Source organism: Saccostrea cucullata, unplaced genomic scaffold (assembly GCF_032062105.1).
Source record: "Saccostrea cucullata isolate Sc308-1 unplaced genomic scaffold, CSIRO_AGI_Scuc_v1 ctg145, whole genome shotgun sequence".
Lineage (NCBI taxonomy): Eukaryota > Metazoa > Mollusca > Bivalvia > Ostreida > Ostreidae > Saccostrea > Saccostrea cuccullata.
This window is the reverse complement of record NW_026931856.1, coordinates 363,642-389,237: the sequence shown is the minus strand read 5'-3', so window position 1 is coordinate 389,237 and position 25,596 is coordinate 363,642. Positions and strand designations below refer to the sequence as shown.

Here is a 25,596-nt window from a genome sequence, read left to right as displayed (position 1 = left end):
TTTCATCTTGTCTACTACTATGGTTCTACTGCAGAAAATGCTCAAATGTTAATTGTTTAATGTTATATTTAAACGTCAAACTTTGATCCCAGTTGTGTGTGGTCACCCCAGGGCAATAAATTAACAGAAGTCCAAGAAGCTTTTACTTAATTTTTCAGGGGTTTTTTTTTTTGGCTAATTGGTTCTTGAGAATTTTCTTTTATTAATTCCACCCCAAATTTGCCCTTTTTTTGACTATCTCCCTTTGAAAAGGATCTGCGCTCTTTATTAGAATATTTTAGAATTCCTTTAACTTTTTAAATTATTTCTTCGTGCCCTGTAATTCATAAAATACATGAAATTTTAAGGTGTAACAAATCAAAGAAAAAATAAGGCTAGCAAATCAGACTACAAATTAGAGATCCAAATCATATTAACATTTTTTGTTATAATTAGAGTTCAAATCCGATTACAAACAGAAAACAATCCAAAGAAACCAAAGTAAGAAATCAAAGTAACAAAACAGATTACATAAGAGTTAAGAAAAGTATTCAAAGTCATAGCTACACATTACAGTTTAAAAAGGCGAAGTTACATTCAGTTTTATTAATCATAGTAAGAAATTAAATTACAAATCAGAATGCATATTAGAGTAAGAAATCAGAGTTACAAGAGTTCTTATCAGTCTCACATATAAAACTTACATTTCATAATTACAAATCAGAGTATTAAAATACAAATCAGAAATATATGTGTTGTAATTTAGAGTAGCAATAAAAAGAGCACTGATAAATCTTTTTAAAAAAACCAAACATGTAATACAGATCTGTGAACAGGCAATAAACAAACACTCCCAGAAAAGCCAGAGGTAGGATGAGGTGTCTAGGAGGATTAAGTATCCCCAGTTGAATGGTTACACCGTGAGCCCCATGTATTGATCAAGAAGACAAAACGTTTCGAATGCAAATTCATCCTCGATTCTTTACTGATTTCATCTCTGATTTTAGAGGTTCGTGTTTGCCGTCCTCATAGTTTGTATTCTTGAAGAATCGAAGGACTTACAATTAAATTCTCGAGAGGGACGTTAAACAGCAAACAAACAAACAAACAAGTGGTATGAAACGGCAAAAAAAAAAAGATATAATGGTGGAGGGGATATATTTGTTAACAAGTTTATTCAAACGACCAAACGAAACCCTGACTTCAAATGGGGGTATGTTGAAATCCATGTAACATTAATTTATTTAAGATTATAAGCCTGCATCGGTGTAAAAATTGAATGCACACTGAGCATGTTCTAAGTACCATGCAAGTAGGGAGCCATACCCATCAAATGCACCCAGTAGCGAAATATGACCACACAAACAAGGAAAGCTGAGGACGGAGAAGCTGAAGTCATCTCGTTTGTGATATGTCTTAGTTGGTCCTATAGTCAGTAAAACATCGAAATATGGAACAGATGTGACAGACTACTTTGACTTTTTTTCAAATTTGACTTTACGTTAAGGGCTATATACTGTCAAACCATGACTCAGGTTGGGTTTTAGGGGTTGTGTAAAAACCGGTCTTATACTTGAATAAATACATGGGATATTAAAAAAAAATATTTTTTAAATTTTATTGGGATATATGTATATCGCGTAGACAAGTGAATGTATGAGAGTAACAAATTACATTTACAAACTAGATTTACAAATAGGAGTTAGATTTTAGAGATACATGTACAAATGAGTATTCGAATTAGAGTCTCAAATCACACTCTTAAACAAGATATTTTTAAAAAAATATATAAATATATGGTGTAAAAACAGTTTTGCAAAGCAGATTAACAAATGTGATTGAAAAATGTGATTAATCAAAATAAAGATTAAAGTAGCAAACAGACTTTCGCGTAAAATTAAATTTTACAAATAAGAGTCACAAATTAAAACTACACATCAGAATTATCTACATAGTTACAGAGTTAGGAAAAGAATCGAGAGACGAATAAGAATTACAAATCAGAATTCAAATTCAGAGCTACAAATAAATATGATTGTTCTTGTGTGTTTCTTTTTTGTTGCTTTTTTAAAATATTTCCTTTTTATCCAATTAATTCACAGTTGCAAAATTCTTCTAGACATTGATTGAATTTTTTTTTTTGGGAGGGGGGGGGTCTTTTAAAAAAATATTTTAATACGTGGACAACTGCAGTATATTTAACTTGTCATTTTATTTCAGATTTGTCATATCAACTGATTTTATTTTATATCACCATGGACTTCACCTATATAAAACCTTGTATTTGAATGTCGCTGCAAAAAAGCACTATACCTACAATAAATCAATTGCCTACGTATGCAAACTGTTGATATTGTTTCGGTATCAAAGTAATTTTTAGTCAAGACATTCTCGATTCTCAGATTTTAATTAATATTGATTTAATATAAGCATGCCGCAGTGGGTGGATTTTTTCCACTCAGAAATTAATTAAATCAACATTCTTTTTTATTCCAGAGTAGTGCAAAATCATAGGATAGGAGGAAACCACACTTAAAGAGAACTACACAATGAAGAATTACAAGAATTACAAGATAAGAAACGGCCTGCCCTAAAAGACCATTCAATATTTTTCCACTTACTTAAGTTCAAAAAGTAATAATTTTTCGAAAAAATCTGCACTAGACTTTGACTTACCAAAAAAAAAATTAAAGATGGAAAAGCTATGTTACTATAGTCAACGTTGTCCATTTGACCAGATGTTGACGAGCCAGTATAACAATGATATACAGGATGAAGGATATGGAGATAAGGAATAGTATTCAATATCAAAGTCCATGAAACAATACAAAATAGGAGCAGAGCAAACACGGACCTCTAAAACATCAAAGCTGGGATCAGGTGCTATGGTGGAGTGAGCATCCCCTGCTGACCGGTCACATCCGCCGTGTGCTCCTTGTCATTATCGAGAAATAAGGAAAAGAAATCCATCGTGAATTCGGTGTATAGATAATGGACTAATAATTAGTATGAAAAACATCAGTCGGCATTTGACTCAATGATAAATTGTATTTGCTGACAAGGTCATTGTATCGGCCATAGGACATACGAAATGATGACTTTCAACGAGACTGCTGATATTCTTTATACAACGAGGTAAATTATTGAAACAAATTGTTCATACGTAGAGCATGCTCTCGGGTATGGAATCAACTGAGATATATAAATGCCATATGCAGGTGATGAAGGTGTACATGTATTGCTGCATAAGTAAGGGAAGTTGACGATAGAAAAGCTAAAGTCATCACGTTTATCAAAGAGCTTGCTTGTTAGATTTCCATTTACGTCTTTTTCAAGTAAAATATCCAAGTATGAAACAGATGTGTCCATGGCACCTGATCCCACCTCCGATATTTTGGAGGTCCTTGTTTGCTCTGCTCCTATTTTGGATTGTTTTATGGACTTTTGAGCTTGAATAGTGTTCCGTTATCTCCATATGTTTCACGGAATTATCTGTAGATCTATAAGATTCACTTTCAAATTTCACTGATTTCGCATTGGGAATATTCCTCTCTTTCTGTAGTTAGCCATGTGTACCTTCGTATAGTTTTATACTTTTCTTCCGAAAGTTTGGAAATCTCTGTGATTAGGTTTCTATATTAGGAATAACTGTCTAGGTTTTTATTTGATAATATGATCAAGCATTTGAATTGCCAGAAAATTTGCATAAAACCAACAGCTTTAATTCAACAATCTCTTCCAGCGTGTCAACATCTTTGTAATTTAAGTATCTTGACAGTCTACTATCTTTGAAATGCTGCAATCTGCAGCTGACTTTCAAGTTTGGATTTCATTATTTCGTTCTCCAGATATGTGTTTCGAGGAAACGGTTCAGTGCACTTTTTGTCCGATGTTCCATGTTTATTCTTAAAAGCACTCATCTCTCCTGATGTTTTGTATGGTGTGATGCTATTGCTTTTTTGAAAAAAATGCGGTTCCATTTCTTTAACAAGTATGTCTTTATCCTTTGTCAGAGAATTAACATTGGTCTCGAGTTCTTGTATTACATTATTGTTTATTTGGGAGAAATTAGCTAATTATGTTAACGAAGTTGCATTCAAGGCTATCAAACCTATTGAGTATTATATTCAACAAAATAGATGTGATATTGATAGTGCGTTACTAGTTCTAACAATAAGATGGAGTGTTGTGGAATTTATCTGCATTCTTTTGAGCATCCTTGAGGTTATATTTTCTTCTGTCACTAGTATTTGATATGGAACAGATTATTAACTATCCGAAGTGTATGTGGTCTTACAATTAAGTACTAAACAAGGGTAATCACTGCAAATTCAAAACATCATTGCATACTTACATAAGCAATGACGTCATATGTTAGACGAGACGTTAAAGGCAGAGATTTTAAGCACCGCCTTCAAAAATACCTGGTCTGGGTAGCCCTGTCGATCAAGTTCTTGAAGGTCCATCATTGGATGCTGGGATTTGATTGACATTTACTTAAAGGTCCCTGTGTATACCCTGTACACCTTGTTTGGCACTCATGGGGACCTTGAAATTAACTTTTGGTCCTTTGATGTTTAACAAACAGGGTATAGAGAAATTTATTACAGTGAAAACTTTTAGCTTGATTATATGAATTGAATATACCATTAGTATTTAAAAGGATTATAATATATATATTTTTTAATTCAACTTTGGTACATAAAAATTTTTTTTCTTGTGAAATTTCTATATTAATTTTAATATGCTAAACAGTAACTTAAATTGAAAATGTTAAAATTGATTATGTTTAGAGCAACACTGTGTGAAGTAATTAAATTAAAAAAAATATTTATAAATGTTTCTAATCACGGGTAACATATTTTTCTTTGTTATTCAAATAAGAATTTACAAGCAATCTTTTTTAGCATGTTTCAATGTGACAAAGAATAGGTTAAACAAGGCATTCACACCTGTACAAAATAAGCCCCTCCCTCACCTGGAATTTACCACCCGGTAAAAAATCTCTGCATTTAAGAAAATAACATAAATTCAAATATAATTTCAATGATTTTGAGATTTGTATTTTATATCATTTTGCTTGGAGGTGATTGAGCGCAGGTCTGCTCCATCTCCATATTCGGTAGAATTATATAAGATAGATAAATATGTAATACGGTAACCAACAGAGGCGGGATTAAATTCTTTATTAAGATTATTGTTCCTCGTTTGTTCCTCTATGATAAACGTGATGACTTTAACTTTTCTATCGTCAACTTCCCTTACCTATACAGCAATATATATTCATTACCTGCATACGGAGTTTATATATCTCAGTTGATTCGATACACGAAAGCATGCTCTACGTATGAACTATTTCTAAAACGAGGTAAATTATTGAAAAACAAGTTGATGAACCAAGAATTTCAGCTGTCTCGTTTAAAGTCATCATTTCTTAAGTTCTATGGTCGATACAATGACCTTGTCAGCAAATACAATTTTTCATTGAGTCAAATCCTGACTGTCGTTTTTCATACTGATAATTAGTCCATTATTATACCCCCCGCTTGAAAAGTGGGAGGGTATATAGTAATCAGTATTTCCGTCCGTCCGTCCGTCCGTCTGTTACGCTTTGGGGTACCCATCTCTTATCCGCAACTCCCCTCACACCACTGAAGGAAATTTAATGAAACTTTCACAGAATCTTTATTACATATATTGCCACTGTGCACCTCCTATTTTACTTTTTGATCTGACATATATTTTGGATTTTCCAGAGCAAAACATGGATACTGCCATTATATTCATATGGGAGGCGGGGGGTATCATTTAGTGAGCTCATTGCTCACAGTACCTCTAGTTTATACATTGAATTGACGACGGATTTTTCCGTTATTTCCCGATCATGACAAGGAGCACACGGCGGGTGTGACCGGTCGGCATGGGATGCTCACTCCTCCATGGCATCTTATCCCATCTTCGATGTTTTGGAGGTCCGTGTTTGCTCTGCGCCTATCTTGTATTGTTATACCACCGCTTGAAAAGTGGGAGGGTATATAGTAATCGGTAAGTCCGTCCGTCCGTCTGTTACGCTTTGGGGTACCCATCTCTTATCCGCAACTCTCTCATACCACTGAAGGTAATTTAATGAAGCTTTCACAGAATTTATTACTAATTGCCATTGTGCACCTCCTATTTTACTTTTTGATCCGACATATATTTTGGATTTTCCAGAGCAAAACATGGATACTGTCATTATATTCATATGGGAGGCGGGGGATATTATTTAGTGAGCTCATTGCTCACAGTACCTCTAGTTTTATTTTATTTTTTAAAATCTTTTTTTTAAGAGAGTGAAAAGGGAATCAATTAAAGTATAGAAAAAGAGATAGATAAAAAAGATATAAAAGAGATGGAAAATTCAAATAAACAGATTCCTCCAGGGCTTCTGGGCTCCGTCAAAAGGTACCTGATTATTATACCCCCGCTTGAAAAGAAGAAAGGTATATATTAATCGGTATATCCGTCCGTCCATCTGTACGTCAAGCTGTCCGTCCGTCTGTCTGTTACGCTTTAATCTCTTATCCGCAACTCCTCTAATACCACTGAATGAACTTTCACAGAATCTTTATTACATATTGCCATTGTGCACCTCCTATTTTACTATTTGATCCGACATATATTTTGGGTTTACCATAGCAAAACATAGACACTGCCATTTTATACATATGGGAGGCGGGGGTATCATTTAGTGAGCTCTAGTTTTATGGACTTTTGATGTTGAATACTACTCGTTATCTTCATATGTTTCATTGTCCATGTTGTCATCTTTTTTTAAATGATAACAGACAACACGACAGACAAACAGATAGACGAACAGATCAGAAGATCATTAAAGGATCTTTTGCTAATATTGGCTTGAAAGCAGTCGCACAAATACATTATTTCTGTATTCTGTTTGCCTTGAGTTATTGGGAAGATAAAGTTTCCTGAAGTTTACTGGGCACCCTACACAACTCTTGCGAGGGGTAGGGGGTACTTCCCCTTTCTGATTGGATAAAATACACAACCTGTTATTTACCGAGTCGTGTTTTTAATGAATAGATTATACACAGTTTGTCAGAATTGCAGGAAATTAGAGTCTTTTAATATATACTTCCTCATTTGTCATATCATCATATGTTGGGTTTTCTTTTATCTCATTCACTGAAGCGAGTATTTATAAAAGATATTACCTTGCCCTGGAGTTTCACTTTATTTTTTTTACATTTTTCAAGTGGTGATTTAAACTTCGGGTTTCGGTAAGTATTAAAGACACAAACATCAGTTTATTTCTTCTCGTCGAGTCTAACAGCTATATAGTCAAACAATTATAAGATCTGTATATAGTAAATGTTCATTTAAAAGTGCTCATTTAGAGTTCATTAAGGTTCCCTTGGGGCAAACACAATATAAGCGGTCTAGACAAGTGGTCGAATGATATCAAGGAGGATGGACTTTGGACCGTCAACATGTCTGCGTTGTTATCTTCTGCACTCAACTGTTTTTTTCTTTCGTCCATATTACGGGGTCAGAGAACAAAATCAATTATACAGAGGTTTTTCCTAACAGGACGACAAAACATGCGTTTTACAATTTCTTACAATTTGTTCCGTTTACATCAGTTTGTTTTTCAACGTGATTATTATCGAACATTAATACAAAAATCAATTTTCTGTATTTGGGGTCATATACGAGTATTTCTCATCAATTTCTTGAATAGTCATCGTATATGTAAAGTAAGATTTAATAATGTTTACAAAGTTAACTATAAACGAGACTAAAATAAGTATGATACCATAATACACGTGGAGATATCGATATGGCGTTATCTTTAAGCAGACAATCACGTGACGACAGATAAAGCAAATTTCAGACATACCCGTAAACAAAGACCGCCATTGCTAGAACATGGTAATAAGATGCCTTTAACCAAACTTTCTTCCGTTAGTTTCCCGTTTGGTGGTAATCCTGTACAGTTTTCTACAGCCGATGAGAGTTTGTTAGACAGAGGGTTAACGACGTCTGTGGACAGGGCCTTACAGACGACAGCCGGGAGGTTTGAGTGGCTTACCCTGGTCCTCAGGGGCATGACGGAGGGGGAGGGGTGCCAGCACAACTGCTCCGGTCACGGGAGATGTGACAGCGGAATGTGTGTTTGTATGGTAAGTACCGGACCGGAAGTGTATGGTCTAGACAGATTCCAGTGTGCTGAAAGGATATTGCCAAAAATCTTTTCTACTATAAACGTCCTTGACATGTATAGAGATACCCATATTTATACCCCCGATTGTAAAGCGGGAGGGTATATAGTGATCGGGATGTCCGTCCGTCTGTCTCGCTATGGGGAACCAATCTCTCATCCGCAACTCCTCTTTTACCAGTGAATGAAATTTGATGAGACTTTCGCAGAATCTGTCATATAGTGTCATTTTGCACCTCCTATTTTACTTTTTTTAAATCAGACACATACTAGTACTTTGGGTTTCCCAGAACAAAACATGAGCACAGACATTTTTTCTATAATGTTGAAGGGTACCCTTCTCTTATCTGCAACTCCATTTATACCACTGGATAAAATTTTATGATACTTTCACAGATTCTTTATTACAAAATGCTATTGTGCACCTTCTGTTTTACTTTTTGATCTGACACTTATTGCGAGTCTCCTAGAGCAAAACATGAACTTTGCCATTTTAACCATATGGGAGGCGGGAGGTATCATTTAGTGAGCTTATTGCTCACAGTACCTCTAGTTCTATTTGTTTTATTACTTAAATCATGTTCTCTGGAACTTGACATATAGATGAATACGTAGAGGTGATGATGCTTAAGAAATTCATTTAGAGTGATTTGATGTACACAAATAAAAACCGACCTTACCATCAATTTTCCGGTGTAGTTTTTCTTTTATTTTAAATTTGTTTTCCATTGATCATGATTATCTGCATAATTTGCTGCCTCATTGGTTTTGTTTTATTTAATTTCAATTTAATTTTCGGAGTTTTTTTTTTTTTGTTTGGTTTTGTTTTATATTTTACTCTAGTAGTAGGATTTCAAATATGAATGCATCACTTCGTTTTTCTTTTATGTGGATTCAAAGTTTTCAAGATATTTATTGTTATCGTTAAATTTTTATAGCTATATTAAGCCGCATCTTTTGTTTGAACTATTGTTACGTACATCAAATATAGTAACTATTGAATATGAATCAGAGCGAGGGTGTTTAGAAATCTAATAAAAAAACATCAGTGAAGTTATCAAGTGATCGGGAAGTAAAAATCGTCCGATTCGCTAACACTCATAAAATCAAAGGAAGTTTGAGTGATTGAAATCTGATGTGATATTTTGATGGGGAAATGTTCCTTTCCTTAAGTATTGCAAATCGTGATTTCCCCCTTCATACAGTATATGAAGTTTGTATAATATCCGGAATTTAAACCTTAATTATAAAGAAATTTTAATGCAAATGTGTACTCTTAAATTCTTAAATAATTAAAAAAAATAAATAAAGGGTCTCTAACATATCAAAGTAAAGGAAATGTTCATAAGGTTAAATTCGATCTGGTTAATGAAGAGACACGTGTAATCTGAGATTTTTTTCAGGTACAATACGCAGGAGACTTTTGCCAAGATAAAAACACGGGTTATTTTGTGGCATTTGGAAGCATTTTTGCCACCTTAAGCGCAGTCGCCATCACTCAGCTGGTTAGTGAAAGATTTCTATGTTTTACCTCTAATATATATATTTTAATCATAAAAATTTATTTCAACACACATTATTTTTTTCATTATAGATGAACATTAGCTTTTTCAGCTATGTTCCTCAAAAAGTATTGCTAAAAACATTTTTTGGAAGAACTTGAAAACATAACAAATTATAGTTACAAGAAGTTATTTAAACATTTGTTATGTTGGTACGTGTGTGTGTGTGTGTATAATAAACATCATAGAACATTTTTATTGTTTCATAGGCGTTGTGTATTCACAATGAGTACGTCAGGCAAAAACACAAGTCTGTGAAGAAGGTGCTCCGAATTAACGCCCAGAAACTCCTCTATGTCTTGACATTCTTTGCCACCGCCATCAAATGCATTTACTTTTTTACAAAGGTATGGACATGTTGTATTGTAAACGTATAAAAGTATGAAAATATTTATGTGTATGATTATAATGGAATGATTCTGAAAAAAGGTTTCCAAGTATACACCAAATACTTTTTTTGTAGTACCAGTAAAATTCCATGCATCAATACGGATACCATATCACCATAAAGTGGAAAGAGGAAAATAATAATTTTATTCTTGAGTGTGACTATCAGAGAAATATGATGAATTAATTATTAATGTATTGTTATTACAGTGGAGTATATCCGACATTGCTTCCTCTAACCTCTCCAGTGCCTTCTATCCCGTCATGCTGTCTGGGTTTTCATTCATAATCTGTTTCTGGGCCGAGGTAAGCCAAGATATCGACTATAGATGGACTTATCCTCCAAAGCCTCGACAAATACTTAAATAATGTAAATCGTCTTCCTTTTCAGGCGTTTCACCTCGGCGACATTAAGTTCGACAAGCCACGCTTTCTGGGTAAATCCATCATCGGGTTTCTGACCTTTAACTTCCTGATGTACGCTCTTCTGTTTCTGCAACTCGTCTCCACGGAAGTCATTGACGACCCGGACACGACCGTATGTTCTTCATTGGTCAATTTGTGTTTTGAGAGACAAGATAGGTTAAGACCACCACCCTTCCCGTTTTTTGTGTCTCTAAGCACGATGAAATAGACATTAATTGCAAACAATTACAATTTAAGCCGTGTTTTGTTTTTAATAATAGGCCAAGTTTGGGTGATATCATACCATGTCCTTATAATTTTAACTCCCAAAAAATTGCTGTATTGGAAATTTCGTATTTACTCTCTCCTGGTAAAATGAAATTTTACCCGGTGGAAGGGGTTTTAAGTGACTTTGCTAAATTATATTTTTTTCTTCAAAGTTATCATTTCACGTTCTCAAATTTAATCCATTGCAAATTTCCACGGTAGTCCATTTCTACACTCTCTAATGGTATTATCAGTTGAGCTTCTTAAATCGAGTTAAAGAGGGAATGGATGCAAATTTACAATCTTGTTGAAGAATTCATATCAATGTAATGTAATGAAGTAAGAAACCAATATTGGTCGAGATAGAAAGATAGCTCTTCTCATTATAGAAAAATTAAAAGTCCCAGGAATTAATATTCCAATGGAGATGAAATAGGGTATCGACTCTGACGTTGTAAATCACTTACCCCAATTATTTTTCTTAGGAGCTGATCACCAAAGTGTGTAATTGTTGCTTTGCGTGCCTGATGATCGTAGCAGTGGTCTTTTTCCTCGGGTACGGGGTGGAGGTCTATTTTAAGGTCAGTGCTCGTTTCGTAGACGTGTTTTATGTATACTCCTGTACAGCAAGGAAGTTGTGAAAATAAAAACAGATGGACCTCAAAATTGGGTCTCTTTATCTTGAGAAATACTAGAATAAATATATGTAACTGCTTGAGAATGAGCCATTACCGGTATTTTGTTTCAATTGGTTTAACGCCCTCTTTTCAAAGTCTTGCAGATATTGAGCTCATTTTAGCTCTACTGATCCGAGATAAGAAAAGCCTATTCGGTAGTATCTGTCTGTTTGTTAACAAATTTTCAAATACTTCTCCTCCAATACTTTTGGGCCAATTTCAATAATACTTAATAAAAGTTATGTTAGATCATGTAGTTAGAAATATCGGTATTTCATTTCGAATTTCTCATTTCATTACAAATTTATGGCGTTGCAATGATAAGATTTGTCTTTTTTTATTTCAACAAACGGTGTTGGTTTAGTACGTGAGTGTACCTCGAGGTTTGTTTGTTGGACTAAGTTCTCAGCTTCTCCTTGCAAAAGAGCACATCATTCTCAATTCACTTACAAGTCTTGCGTGATTTGGAACTGAATCTTAACCGAGTTTTAGCCGAATCTTAAAAAGAAACAAAAGAAAACGATAGTTGAAAAAGAAATAGTGTTGAGGACGTATTCTTCAGTAAGCTATACTTAGTAGATTGAGAAATGAGCTACTGATGCAAACTCAGTGAAAACTAAATGGGAAAAGTTAATAACCTTTCTCTATGGCATGCCCTTTTACTATTTATTCGGAAAATAATTTTTTCTTTCAAAATAAGAGATATCTCTCTAGCATAGAGAGATATCTCTTTAGCTTATGGAGATATCTCTTTAGCTTATAGAGATATCTCTTTGACTAATAGAGATATCTTTAGACTTTAGAGAGATATCTCTTTCAACAAAAGAGATATCTCTTTTTGATAGAGAGATATCTCTTTCTGAAAGAGAGATATCTTCATAAGCTAGAGAGATATCTCCTTTTGCGAGAGAGATATCTCTAAAAGTTAGAGAGATATCTCTTTTACAAGTTTAAAAGAGATATCTCTCTTAATTAGAGAGATATCACTTTAGATTTTCAAAAAGAGATATCTTTCTAAGCTAAAGAGATATCTCTTTTAATGAAAGAGATATCTCTTTTCCAATCACCCTTAAAATAAAATAATTAATTCTCCCGTTAAAAACGAAAGCAAAACAGGAAGTAATGTCTGTTAAGTCGTTCGTTTTCTGATTATTGAAAAGAAGAGGATAAAAATGGACTGATTGATACAGGTAAACAACGTTTAATTGCTTTATTGTTTTAAGCGGAAGTAACAGGATTTCAAACCAAAACTTTCCCCAAAGATTGGTTCCATATATTTATTTCATTTATTTAGCTCACAGGACAGCTGAGGTGGAGATATAGAATGCAAAGTCAATAAAAACAAATAGGAAATACATGTACCCAATTTCATCGATCATGGGAATACAGGGTTGATTACTACGTCGATTAAACATAATCCTGATAGAATTAATGTTCTTTAATTTTTAATTAATTAATAATCCAAAAATAAAAACTTCCAACATTACTTCTTTCATGTACACAGGGATACATGTATATAATTTATTCAATATCAATATTAACTGTAGGACGTTAAACAACATACATGTACGATCAATATATTAACTGTAAAGCCTTATGACCCCCTTCTGCCCCTTCCCAAACACAGGCACCTGAAGTATGGATAATACCCCCCCCCTTTTTTTTTTAAAAAAGGTGAGGGGTATTATCCATACTTCAGGTGCCTGTGTTCCCAAATACTCTTACAGTTACGAGAAAGACATTTATTTTCTTGGAATAGGCATTAGAAATAGGAATTTTCTTATTTGTCATATAGCTAGAACAATCCCCAATTTATTCAATGGTGTCACCCAACAGGTCCGCACTGGGTCCATAGGACATTCATCATTCAATGGTAGAACATTTTATCTACATTTGTCATTATATTTTACAGGGATCCAGGAGGTACTGAAAAAGGGACAATGCTTTGACTGAATGTGTCATCTGTGTACCAGTATAGATCTGTTAATGAGGCATATCCAATAATTCTTATACTCATGAAGAGTGTGGCAACTTCCAAGTAGTTAATGATGGCACTCATTTTAAATCAGGTACAGGATAAATTTTTGGACTGCACTTTTCTTTACTTCAATATTTCAAACTTACAAGTTCAGTTTCAAGTCAAAAAAACCTCAAACATCATGGTAAATCAATGGACCATAATGCTAGTTAAATTTGTCATATGCTTTCTTATTAAATTATCAATTTAAAATTTGATTGGTAAAAACATTTATTAACAAGTACAATTCTTCTACTGTGTGCCTGTCATTAAATCCCAACGATTGCAAATGCACACTGATAGGTTCTCCATAAAAATTGCTAACTGTGCAGAATGTTTGCACATTTTTTTTTTTCAATGAACGACATTTTCTTAACATTGAATCCTTCACAATAACAAAACAAATATTGCATGCTTATTTTAATACATTATAAATAAACTTAAGAACAAATTTAAGGAAGTTTAATATGTGTATTTGGTAGTTACATGCGTAATTAGTTTTATATATAAAGGATGTACACAAGCATTTTATAACATTGAAAATATTCAAGAAAGTATTCACTTAATTTCTTGTAGATGCTCACTTCTAGGATGTTTTCCATGTTCTTGTGAAAAGTGTTTTACATGGCACCATTCAGCTACAAATACTTTGCCGGTGGAACTGTGACATCAATCAACTGCTCATGCCACTGCTAATTGGCAGAATTTCCTTTGGGACAAGCAAACTGTTTCAATATTTTACAACTGCAAGTTAGTACTTATGAAATTTTGTTTAAAGGAAGCTAAAAGCTAATGAGTACTGAAAATACAAGCCAGATGAAGTACAACGATACAAGTCATTTAGAATTTTTAATTCTTTGCAGGTAGTGATGAGTCTACTGGAAGTTTTTTCGGGATCTTGTCCGACATCATAGGTACAACTGGTCACTGTGCTTTCTTGGTTATATAAGCAGGCATATTGTTAAAGCTATGACATTTGTAGCTTCAAATGATGCTTGACTGTTAAAGTGTTTTTCTTCGATTTATAAGTAAACCTGGATTGATCTCTGATGCAGTAATATAGAGCCATGTTCATTCTTTAATATTCCATCATCCAACTGTCACAAAGAACTGAAATAAAAATGATTTTGATTTTAAAAATATTTTTGGTTTATATATGTAACATAAAATTCTACAGAAATTCAAATATTAAAACTACTTCAAAACAAGATGTGTTTGTGAAACACTATGCACCAGGCCGCAACAAATTCAAAGAAGTTTTTTTTAGCATATAGGTCACAGTCAAGGTCACAAGGTCATTGGGCTTTGGTGTCATTTGAAAGAGCTTAATTAGTGGAGTATGCAAATCAAATATGAAGTCTCTATCTTTAATGGTTCAAAAGGTATGGTGAAAGTTCAAAATGGTATTTATAGCATAAAGTCACAGTTAAGGTCACAAGTTCACTGACCTTGGTGTCATTTGAAAGAGCTTAATTAGTAAAGAAGGCATTCCAAATATCATATCTCTATCTTTAATGATTCAAAAGTTATGGCAAAAGTTAAAAAAAAAAAGGAGAAGCTATTTTTAGCATATAGGTCACAGTCAAGGTCACAAGGTCATTGACCTTGGTGTCTTTTGAAAGAATTTAATTAGTGGAGTAGGCATATTAAATATGAAGTCTGTATCTCTCAAAAGTTATGGTGGAGGTTAAAGTTGACAACAGACAAACAAACATAGAAACAGGATAAAAACAATAGACAATATTTCAATTATTTCATGATTGTGTATATTTATGTGACTGAATTTTGGAATCAATTTTTACAATGGTTTAGTGTCATTGAAAAAGATTACAAAATATGCAAAAGAACTGTTTTACTTGTTAATATAGTAGGTTGTTTAGAAAATTTTCTTTTATTAGTTGCAAAAATTTTATTTACTATTTAAGATCACAAGATAGTAAGCCATTATTTATTGATGCAGTAAAGTTATTTAAGTATTACAGAAACATAGAAAATTGTTGTGAAAAAGTTTTTCAATGTGAGGACAAAATACTCAGTAAATGGGTCCTCTATGATAATGTGTGTACAACAAGTGATGAAAAAATCAAAATTGTATTTTTTTGTTAATTTATATCTACACATTTTGGTACACCTGTTTGGTTTTTGGATAAATTAAATGTTTAACTGTCATATGTTTACATATATGTACATTTCTGATGCCCCCCTTCGAAGAAAGGAGGGCATATTGCTTTGTAGCTGTCTGTCAGTCCATTCCATTCATTTTCTTCCCAACCATTGCACTGAAATGAAATTTGGTATACAGGTATATCAGATGAATATCTAGGTCAAGTTCTGTTTTTGGGTACGATAATCGTGCCATTTTTGACAGAGTTATGCCCCTTGGATTTAGAAAAATTCCAATTACTTGCAGTTTCCGTTCATTTCCTTTGCAGATGTTGCACATAGTGAAATGCAATTTAGTATACAGATTTATGAGATGAACATCTAGGTCAAGTTCTGTTTTGTGTATGATCGCACCATTTTTGACAGAGTTATGCCCTTTTGGACTTAGATAAAAAATTCCAATGTTGGGGGAGGGGGGCATAAGTGTTTAACAAACATCTCGTTATTTTTAAGTTTAGAAAGTGCACTGTGTGATTGTGTGCAATTGTGGTGGTGAGTGGGTGAAAATTGTCTTGTATTTGTACAGTGTATAGTGTATATATGGATATGGAAAAAGCTTCAAAATAAAGCATTAAAAAAAGTTTTGGAAAGTATGGCAATCATATACCAGTACTCAGAAATGCTAAATAAGAGGCTTCGTAGAAGAAAAAAATAATTAAAACAACCAATAAAATAAGTATTAAATGTAAATCTTTTCAGATGAAGGTTTTGCTTTGTCAGATTCTTTGCTTATAGGGACACTTGCCTTTAATAATGTCACGACAGGTGAGGCACATGGCTGGTCTTCATGCTGGATCAGTTCTTAATTAAAACCATCCAGTATTGTCCTAAGATTGCCAGATGTACAGACAAAACCTGTAATTTAGCAAGCCTCTGTAACATGTCATTTGAATTATTACATAGGCCATAGTTGTATGTGCAACTTATAATAATGTAGGACTAAGGACAGTAAGGTGCCTGACAAATAATGAGTTATAAATCTTACAAATATCCATTCATTCGATACAAATCTAAACTTTCTTCATTAAAATTTATCAATGATATACAAGAAAATCAGAATAAAAATTGTCCTTTTTATACACAAAAAATATTTTCATTTAAATTTTTTTAAAAAATATTTGTTGCATTTTCATATTTAGGGTACCCTTCCAAGGCCAACAATAAAAAACTGATTTGTTTGATGTACTCTGACCGACCTTTTAAAATAGCCCCTACCCATTTGCAATCATTTTTGGGGGCACTTAAAATTTTTTAACCCCCCCCTTAATTTCCATAGATGTTTTAAAGATAAGGTATCATATTTTTTTTAGGATGCTTTTTAATTTATAAATACTAAGTCTTTCTAACTAAATGAAAACATTTACAGATTTCCGAGTCTGTGGTTTTAAATATGACAGTTATCGATTTATTCAATACTGTAAGGCATAAAAAAAACTAGAAATATGTCCACAGGACAGGAATGCCCGCAGAGGGTATATTAGTAATGCAACATGAAAATTCGTATGAAATTTGATCAGAATATCTTGAAAAGTGATACAGTTGAATTGCTTACATCAGTATGTATCAGCATATGAAGTTTGACACTAATTTAGGAAAATTGAGGTCAAGGTCAAAAGAAAGGCTAAGGTCAAAAAATGTTTGTTTCAGTTGAAAAGCTCTCATCAGTATGGTAAGTTTGATACAGAAAATCTCGTTTAGTATGAACACGGATATTGAGAATTCATGGGTATAGCGAAGTCATCTTGGATTCCCAGCTATAAAAATTCAATGAATTTCTTATACGATTATAACAAATTACGGATATAGCAAAGTAATTTCATAGGTCCCAGCAACTTCGTTATAACCAAGTTTTGCTGTAACACCTGTCACCATCTTGAATGGTATGTTTAAAGCTGAGCTTAAAACAAATTTAAGAAAAGTGTGGTCAAGGTCAAAGGAAAGGTCAAGGACAAAAAAGTTTGATACAGAAAATCTCGTTTAGTATGAACACGGATATTGAGAATTCATGGGTATAGCGAAGTCATCTTGGATTCCCAGCTATAAAAATTCAATGAATTTCTTATACGATTATAACAAATTACGGATATAGCAAAGTAATTTCATAGGTCCCAGCAACTTCGTTATAACCAAGTTTTGCTGTAACACCTGTCACCATCTTGAATGGTATGTTTAAAGCTGAGCTTAAAACAAATTTAAGAAAAGTGTGGTCAAGGTCAAAGGAAAGGTCAAGGACAAAAAATGTTGATGCAGTTGCATAGCTCTTATCAATATCTATCAGCAAAGTTTGATGAAATATCCTGTATAGTTTCTTTGAAACTGGGCTTTGAACTGAGCTAAACGTAAAGTGTGATGGAAGGACAGAAAGAGGGAAGACAGACATGACAAACACTATATGCGCAGGCCATAATCAAGGCGGGGCATAAAAAAACTGCCGATACCTACTGACCTACCTACCAACCTTGATAAAAGTGGGTAGGAGTACATCAAACAAATATATTTTTAAAGATGGCCAATGTTGACTAGTATATTAGTAATTTGATATATAAATGCTATGTCTTATAAACAATAAATTTTATATTTGTCTTAGAACTTATTTTGTTTCATCAATTTCATACTTGTATTTGATTTGCATTGTTTTGGATGCTGATAATTCAAAATCAGTTTAGTCTTAGGTGCTGCTGACTTTGGATCTCTTAGGAACTGCATCTTTTATCTGTGTTACTACATGGTTCTTGTACCTCTGCTATAAATTAAGTTTTAGTGTATACATTTGTGCAATATCAGTGAATAAATTGAACAGACAGATTGATTGATTGTATATTGTTTATCGTTCCTCTCAAGAATTTTCACTCATATGGAAACACCAGTGGAGAGCTGCAAATTTTGTCCTATACTCGGCACTCAGGGCCATTGACATTGAGCAGGAAGGGATCTTTTTTAGTGGCAACACCTGACCTACTGCGACAAGGGGCCACAGTTATACTGTATCATCCCAAGGACAGGTCTCCACATCCCACAGTGGGATTTAAACTCACAATGTATCATGTACAGTAAGGATCAACTCCTTATTTCGCGACTCTAGAGCAGACACTCTAACCACTGTGCCATGCAGGCGAATTTGAACAGACAGAAAAATTGTTTAAAATCCATAAACCATTTCTATAAACAGGGAACATACTCTCTAAAGTGAGAAATATGGTCATCTGAATTTTAATTTATGCTGAGAGATGGCAAAATATATGAACATCTTATCCTTGTGAAATAGATCTAAATTGCTACAAACATTTAATGCTCAAAAAAATAATCCACAGATACAAAGCAGGTTAAAATTTACTGAAAAAAGTATATTAAAAAAAATTACCCAAACAAAAGTGATGCAGCCACAATATCATAAATATGACGTTGGTACATCCATGACAAAACTCCTCCTCTATAATCAGCTGATAATAACATCTCGGGTTCAAGAGAAATCTGTTAAAAAATTAAGGCAAAAGATAATTTCAAAACTATTTCATTCGGTTAAGAATAAAACACTTCATACATGTATTCCCTCTAGTGTAGCGGCTTAGATCAAAATTTCAGCCAAATAGTTCACTTGTGGATACAAGCATGAAATTTGGTACAAATGTCTATCTGATACTACTTTATCTAAAAACATCGTTGGCCACCGCCATTTCCGCCAATTTCAAGATGGCCGCCACTAAAACAAAATGGCGGCATTTTCAGGCAGTTTGGCCTCACATACATTCTCTTACAACCAAATTAATTATACTTTGGCCACCTAAATATATCTAAAAAAAAAAAAAAGACTATAAATTTTATATTCTAGCTTAAATGCTATAAATATAAAGACAAAATGGTTTTCTTATAACACAAAATATCGTTCCCTATTGTAGATATTAACGACATTATCAAGTAGCAAGAAGCCATTTAAAAAAAAAAAAACTTGTGACAGATCTAGATGTTTTACAAAAAGCCTTGCAGGCGTTCCTTCACTATCTTGGGTCTGAATACCAAGTAAAATTTTGTATTTGAAAGTCCTCAATAAGTAAAATAATTCTTCAAGAAACATAAAATATAATGGAGTGAAACACTCATCCAACGCACGTAAAATCTCAATAAATGAAAGAATCCTTTGGAGAACATAAAATAGCACTGATTGAAATATTAATTCTTTCAAACAACCTTTAATTTTAATGAGTGAAATAATTCTTTAGGGAACGTTAATAAAAGGAAATGAATCAATGTTGTATTTAAGACATTAAACAACAGGTAACCATTCGCTATCCACAATGAAGAATGCCATGGACTGTGAAGTCAGCACCATCCTTTTAAAATCCAAGAAAAACGCCTGTGATGGCTAAAAAAAGCCGCTTGTAACCAACAGATAAAAAGAGAATGACTGGAAATTTATGGTGAAAGATAGATATGTTGTCAATATTTTCAATGGATTCCATATTGAAATGACAGCTTAAAATTGATTGGTGATTTGTTGAAAGGAAGCGGCTGGATGAGTGCATTGATTCAAGCAGAAGTTGCATATTCTGGAACTTCTGAGTCTTTCTTAGCAATTTTTTAAATCTTGCTAAAACAAGACAAGATAGTCAAATTACTGCCTGCTGTCGTTATGGCTTTATAAAAAGGCAGACCAAAATGCAAATGAACTCAATAAATGTGATGAAATTGAAATAGAAGATCTAATTTTCTTGGAGTTCAAAAAAAAAAGATTTCACAATTTAAATTTTGGTAAAGAATTCTGTTGGAACTCGTTGTCTTTACTTTGTAAGGTCTTGCAGAGAATCAGATGTTAGGCTTTACAAAGAATGCTACTAATTGCCGTTGGTCACATCAAATATGTTCCATGGGTACCATTTCACCTTTGAGTGCAGTGTCAAAACACCCAGATATATGTTTAGTGATAAATTAAAAAAGGAATTTACTTAGAAAAAATAATAGTTTTCAAACTTTGCCATTGGTCAAGCCCATGAGAATAACAATGCTATTTGTAAAAAGTGATAACTACATGTAAAAGAAGATCAGGTGATGGTTAGCGGAAGATCCAGCTGCATTAAAGGTGGTAGCTGGTCCAGAAATCAGCAAACGTACTAAAGAATTCACATGAATATGATGAAATGTTCAAGAGAAGAAGAAAAACATCATGAAGAAAGTCATGCTGCTCAAGAAAGTTTTTTCACAAGTAAATCGGGCTATGCCTACATGTATAATTTTTGAAATGGGAATTCCGTTTGAGGAAGAGTTGCAGGATTTTTATAGTTGTTGTCGAAACTGATGAAATTGAAGGATGAAATATTAAAAAAGGGATACATTGGGAAAGAACAATATTGGGTACGCCTTTTAAGAGTATCTGTAGGTGATAATCAAGGTTTTATGAACTTGCTCAGAAGGATGAATTTCGCATTTTCAATACAAAACAAAATTCTGATTCTTCAAAGTCAAAGTTGGCAAATTATGAAGATGACTGTAGCAGCTTTTCTGTTATTCTTTTTCTGTCACAGTAGGCAATGCGATGTACAAGAACTTTCTGATCATGAAAACCAGGACCTCTCTCTCTCTCTCTCTTTCACTGGGAACACTAGACCACCAAAGTCATGGAACACTTTCTTTCAGTGTGACAAGAACAAAACTGAATGGGGGGATAGGGGGTTAGCAGGCAGAATTATATTCACTATTAAAGAGGCAACTATTATTGTAGTAAAGGAAAAAAACTGTCAATATAAGCAAAGCTATAGATACCAACTTTATACCACTTTGCTAAGATGAAGAAGCTGTCACCCGTATATTCCTTCATGCAAAAAATGCAGCATCGGGTGATAGCAGCACAGATCAATCTACAAGGTTAGTTCGGATACGGACGTTGTTGTGTAACTCTTTTGATGAATTACTAGTAAATTGGATCAGTAATGAATGACATTTTGAAAGAGCAAGGATTTGAGATGAATAACAATTTATGATGTTAGATCACTGGTACTATATCAAATGCATTACCATTCTTTCATACATTCATGGGTAGTGATACAGTGTCAGCCTTTGTTTGGAAAGGTAAAAAGACAGCATGACAGGTCATGAATATGTTTTAGAACGCCAAAAATATATTCAAATCCAATTTTGAAGCACCCCTTGTCAAACCTTGAATCAATATACTGGAAGAATTTGTTGTCATCATGTACAATGCGAATAGCATTAATGACCCTTGCCTTGATCCCCTCCCTAAAGAGCTGCTCTTGTCAAGCAGATTTGGAGACCTGGATTGCATCCTGCTCATTCATGTGGTCAGTCACTACTAGTATGCAAGTGGCTAACTTTACCCTCACCTTCCAGTTAGGGTTGAGTAAAAAAAACGTGGATTTTGTGCCCCAAACTGTACATTCTTGCCAGCAATTGTGCATCATGTCAAGAACTACCGGTATTAAAATGTTGGTGCATTCAGGTCCGGATAACCTTACATTGCTTTATGCAGATATACACGTTTCAGAAGATTAATTCAGTCATGTCTTAAAACAGCTTTTGTTTGTATTTAAGCGCATGCGCAGTGTATGTATATATAAAATGGAGCTCAAATTATATCTTTTACCAAGTTCCCTTTTATTCTTTTAGAAGAAATAAAAGTATTACCGAGGAAGGATGAAAATATTCGGAAAAATTATGAAAAACGGCGCCATTTTGAAATAAGTGGCGGCCATCTTGAAAATGGCCGAAACTTGAGTGGCCAACGATATTTCTTATTTCAGTAATAGTAAAAGAACCTTCATGCAAAATTTGGTGCTTGTATCCGCAAGTGAAATATTTTCCCCACTATCCGCTCCGCTACTCAAAATAAACAAGAAACGGATGACATTCTCTGATTTGTTTACCTGTATTTCGATCGAAATATTCCTGGTGGACGCTCGCACCCAATTTTTTATGACATGAAATTCATCCATCGTAAGTCGGAAAACCCTTCGGCTTTGTAAAACTATTCAATTTCCCCCCGAAAGCTTTGTGTAAACCAGAAACATGCTGAACTCAATACACAACACCACCCGGAAGTGAAAATTATCGTAAACTCTCGCGAGTCACGTGACGAGACTTTCAGACTCTGGACCGAATTTTTTCAGCTTTTGAAATAATGAATAAAAAGTTTACTTCCGATAAAGGGAGAAGTCATTTCAAATGGAATTTAAATAAACATAATGAAGAGAGATATCTCTTTGCAATAAAGAGATATCTCTTTTTGCTTCAGAGATATCTCTTTTAGACCCTTTTGAAAGATATCTGTTTCACTTTGAGAGATATCTCTTAAGAAAAACTTAGAGAGATATCTCTTTTACTATAAGAGATATCTCTTTAACTCGGAAAGATATCTCTCTAAGTGAAAGAGATATCTCTGTAGGTGAAAGAGATATCTCTCTTGTTGAAAGAGATATCTCTTTAACGATCAGAGATATCTCTTTAACGTTCAGAGATATCTTTTATCACGAAAGAGATATCTCTCAAGTAGAAAGAGATATCTCTCGAAGAAAAAGAAATATCTCTCTAAGTATAAGAGATATCTCTCTAACTTTAAGAGATATCTCTTTCTTATAGAGATATCTCTTAAGAATAAGAGATATCTCTTAAAGTTGAGAGATATCTCTATTTTTTAAGAGATATCTCTCTAAAATGAGAGACATCTCTGTAATTTTAAGATAAAATTTATTTTCCGAATAAATAGTAAAAGAGCTTGCCATATTTCTCTCTATGCATGGTGCCTTGTACATGACTACTTGGTATTTTGCAGTTCAAATGTGTCTTTCTATAGATGGTGAGAAATTTGGCCAATGGAGAAATTATTAATTTTCTTTTATTTCATCATCATTTCCACATTGCAAAGGTTTTCTTTAATGATTCAAGAGGTTGTATGTGTGAACATAGATCAGAGAACAAGAAGTGTCAACAACTAAGGCCTTGCCTGGACTTAAATATTCTGATAACTGTGTAAGCAATTCTGGCATGCAGGAAACTCGGTTATCCATACATTTTAAGCATGATAGACTAATGCTGATCTGGAATTCTACAGGTACACGGAGCATTTAACAGCAGGACGGGGAGTGTAGACACGTGGCAGCTGCATGCGTCCCGTCTGGGGCTGATCGCGCAGGCCATTTTACAGCTCGTCACAGCGCTATTCATTATTGCGGATGTAAAAGGGGATATCTGGAAGAATCAGTAAGTAACAATCCATGGCAACATTGATTATTTTTATACTTATACTAACAAGGTGTCTTTCTTTAAGCAAAACTGTAGTTTGCATGTTTTTTTCCTGCATTTTTGTAGTTTGCCAATAATAAGTCAAAACTTTTACGACATTGGATTTAGAATTGTTGAGTTTGGTGTCGTGCTTTGGTTTCCATGTGTCCTCTGGAATTGTAAAAGGTAATAATTTTAATCCCTAGTAAAATATACAAGTATCTTGGTTCAATTAGACCTTTAGCAACCTCTCTAGACTATCTGCAATTGTAATTTGCTTACAGCCCAGAAAACTTATGGGTGTTAAATCCGACGACCTTATTCAAAAGTTTGAAGACGTCAGAGAAATCTGAAACAGACGCCGTGAAGGATGCGTCTCAAGAGAACTATGGTTCTGTGTACCAAATACAAGGTAAAATCAGTCCACAATCCTCGCTCAAACTCAAGTCAGACATTAAGATTTACTAAATCACAGATTTGTGTTACTTTCTACAGGCTTAAAACAAGACTGTTGGATTTGTTATGATCCGGATAGAACTGACGCAGGGGCACTCATTCAACCGTGTCAGTGCCGTGGTGACGTAGCTTCTGTCCATCATGAATGTCTCCGAAAATGGCTGATTGAGGTACACACACAATCACACAATCAGAGTGACAAATAGAGATAGAGAGTGGGGGATGAATATACCATTATTTTGGATTTTTATTGTATTTCTTTAATTTCAGTGTGCTGACCAACAGAAAGAATTGAAATGCAAAGTTTGCAACGAATCTGTAAGTATCCCATTGATTAAGACAACAGTAAATATTAAATAATTGTTAGTGATATCTGATATCAAATAAAAAGGAAGAATTATTTCTCTTCCAGTATAAGGTTAGTGAAGGATGGTCGTGGTTTCCAAGAGGACTGAAACCTCGTCATTGGTTGCAAAATTTCCTCATCTTGATTGTAATCACGTCAGTTCCTTTTGTCACATACGCCATTACCCACTCCGTGACGTCATTATATATCAGAATATTTGTGATTGGCGCATGTGTTCTTCTGGAAATTGGTTGTCTCAGGTACAAGCCACTTTCATTCTTTCTTCTGAATTTTTGGACGTGATTAATTTGGAGAGAACTACATGTAAAATATGTTAATTTTTTGCAGGATTCTAGCCTCAAGTTTTGGCGTCTGTTATAAACGGGGGCGACTCTCTACTCTTACTATTTCTGGGCGTGAAGTGAATAATGTCACAGAAACTCTATCCATGCCTTCAGCGACGTCACTTCCGACAAACACCGTCATTGTGGAGACAATGGGTGAGAGTGTTCAGTGCAGGGAAAACAGGACAAATAGTTCCTCCAGCAGTGGAATTCTGAATGGAACTGTACAAGACATTTCAAATTCCTTATCCGTGAAGGCTGTTATTGAACAAAGCTGACCAATGTACATGCATTGCAGAAATACTAGTGGTTAATATCTACTCACTATACTTGTATTAATCTTTTCTTAATACGTACACGAGTGTAGTGAGTTGGAGACTCGGTTGTTGATTTTCATACGGCATAATACGTTGTTTTTATATACTAGAACTAGTATGTGGTGAATATCAAGAATGTGTTGATTTCTATGAAATATTCTTTAAAATAGTCCTCTTAAACCAAACTTTTTGTATGGACCCTCCATAAACACTGTTTTTGTCATTACAA

At 34.0% G+C, this 25,596-nt stretch overlaps 2 protein-coding genes and 2 long non-coding RNA genes across 5 annotated transcripts in view; 2 read left to right on the top strand and 2 right to left on the bottom strand.

Annotated features, from left to right (window-relative positions):
• The window catches only part of LOC134233707 (cyclic nucleotide-gated cation channel alpha-3-like), a 65,399-nt gene extending 57,448 nt beyond the window's left edge, over positions 1–7,951 (bottom strand). Inside the window, exon 1 of the mRNA XM_062715702.1 lies at positions 7,880–7,951. The gene's annotated coding sequence lies outside the window, so the exon portion shown is untranslated. The remainder of the gene's footprint in view (positions 1–7,879) is intronic.
• LOC134233708 (uncharacterized) lies at positions 7,123–25,596 on the top strand. 2 transcript variants are annotated; one of them, XM_062715703.1, is made up of 14 exons: positions 7,123–7,259; positions 7,949–8,162; positions 9,604–9,705; positions 9,972–10,109; positions 10,360–10,455; positions 10,541–10,687; positions 11,307–11,402; positions 23,735–23,883; positions 23,992–24,090; positions 24,189–24,316; positions 24,400–24,530; positions 24,631–24,678; positions 24,773–24,966; positions 25,055–25,596. In XM_062715703.1, exons 1-14 carry the CDS (start codon positions 7,138–7,140, stop codon positions 25,326–25,328), a joined length of 1,938 nt encoding a protein of 645 aa, XP_062571687.1. In that variant the 5' UTR covers positions 7,123–7,137; the 3' UTR covers positions 25,329–25,596. The 2 variants fall into 2 exon arrangements, with proteins under 2 accessions (XP_062571687.1, XP_062571688.1); XM_062715704.1 differs by lacking the exon at positions 7,123–7,259 and having other exon boundaries at positions 7,824–8,162; positions 25,055–25,595.
• LOC134233715 (uncharacterized) lies at positions 12,639–14,655 on the top strand. The gene is made up of 4 exons (XR_009985048.1): positions 12,639–12,688; positions 13,411–13,567; positions 14,092–14,265; positions 14,379–14,655. It is a non-coding gene; the product is annotated as an uncharacterized LOC134233715 (long non-coding RNA).
• LOC134233716 (uncharacterized) lies at positions 18,409–22,725 on the bottom strand. The gene is made up of 3 exons (XR_009985049.1): positions 22,551–22,725; positions 19,040–19,149; positions 18,409–18,418 (listed from the first exon to the last, which is right to left on the bottom strand). It is a non-coding gene; the product is annotated as an uncharacterized LOC134233716 (long non-coding RNA).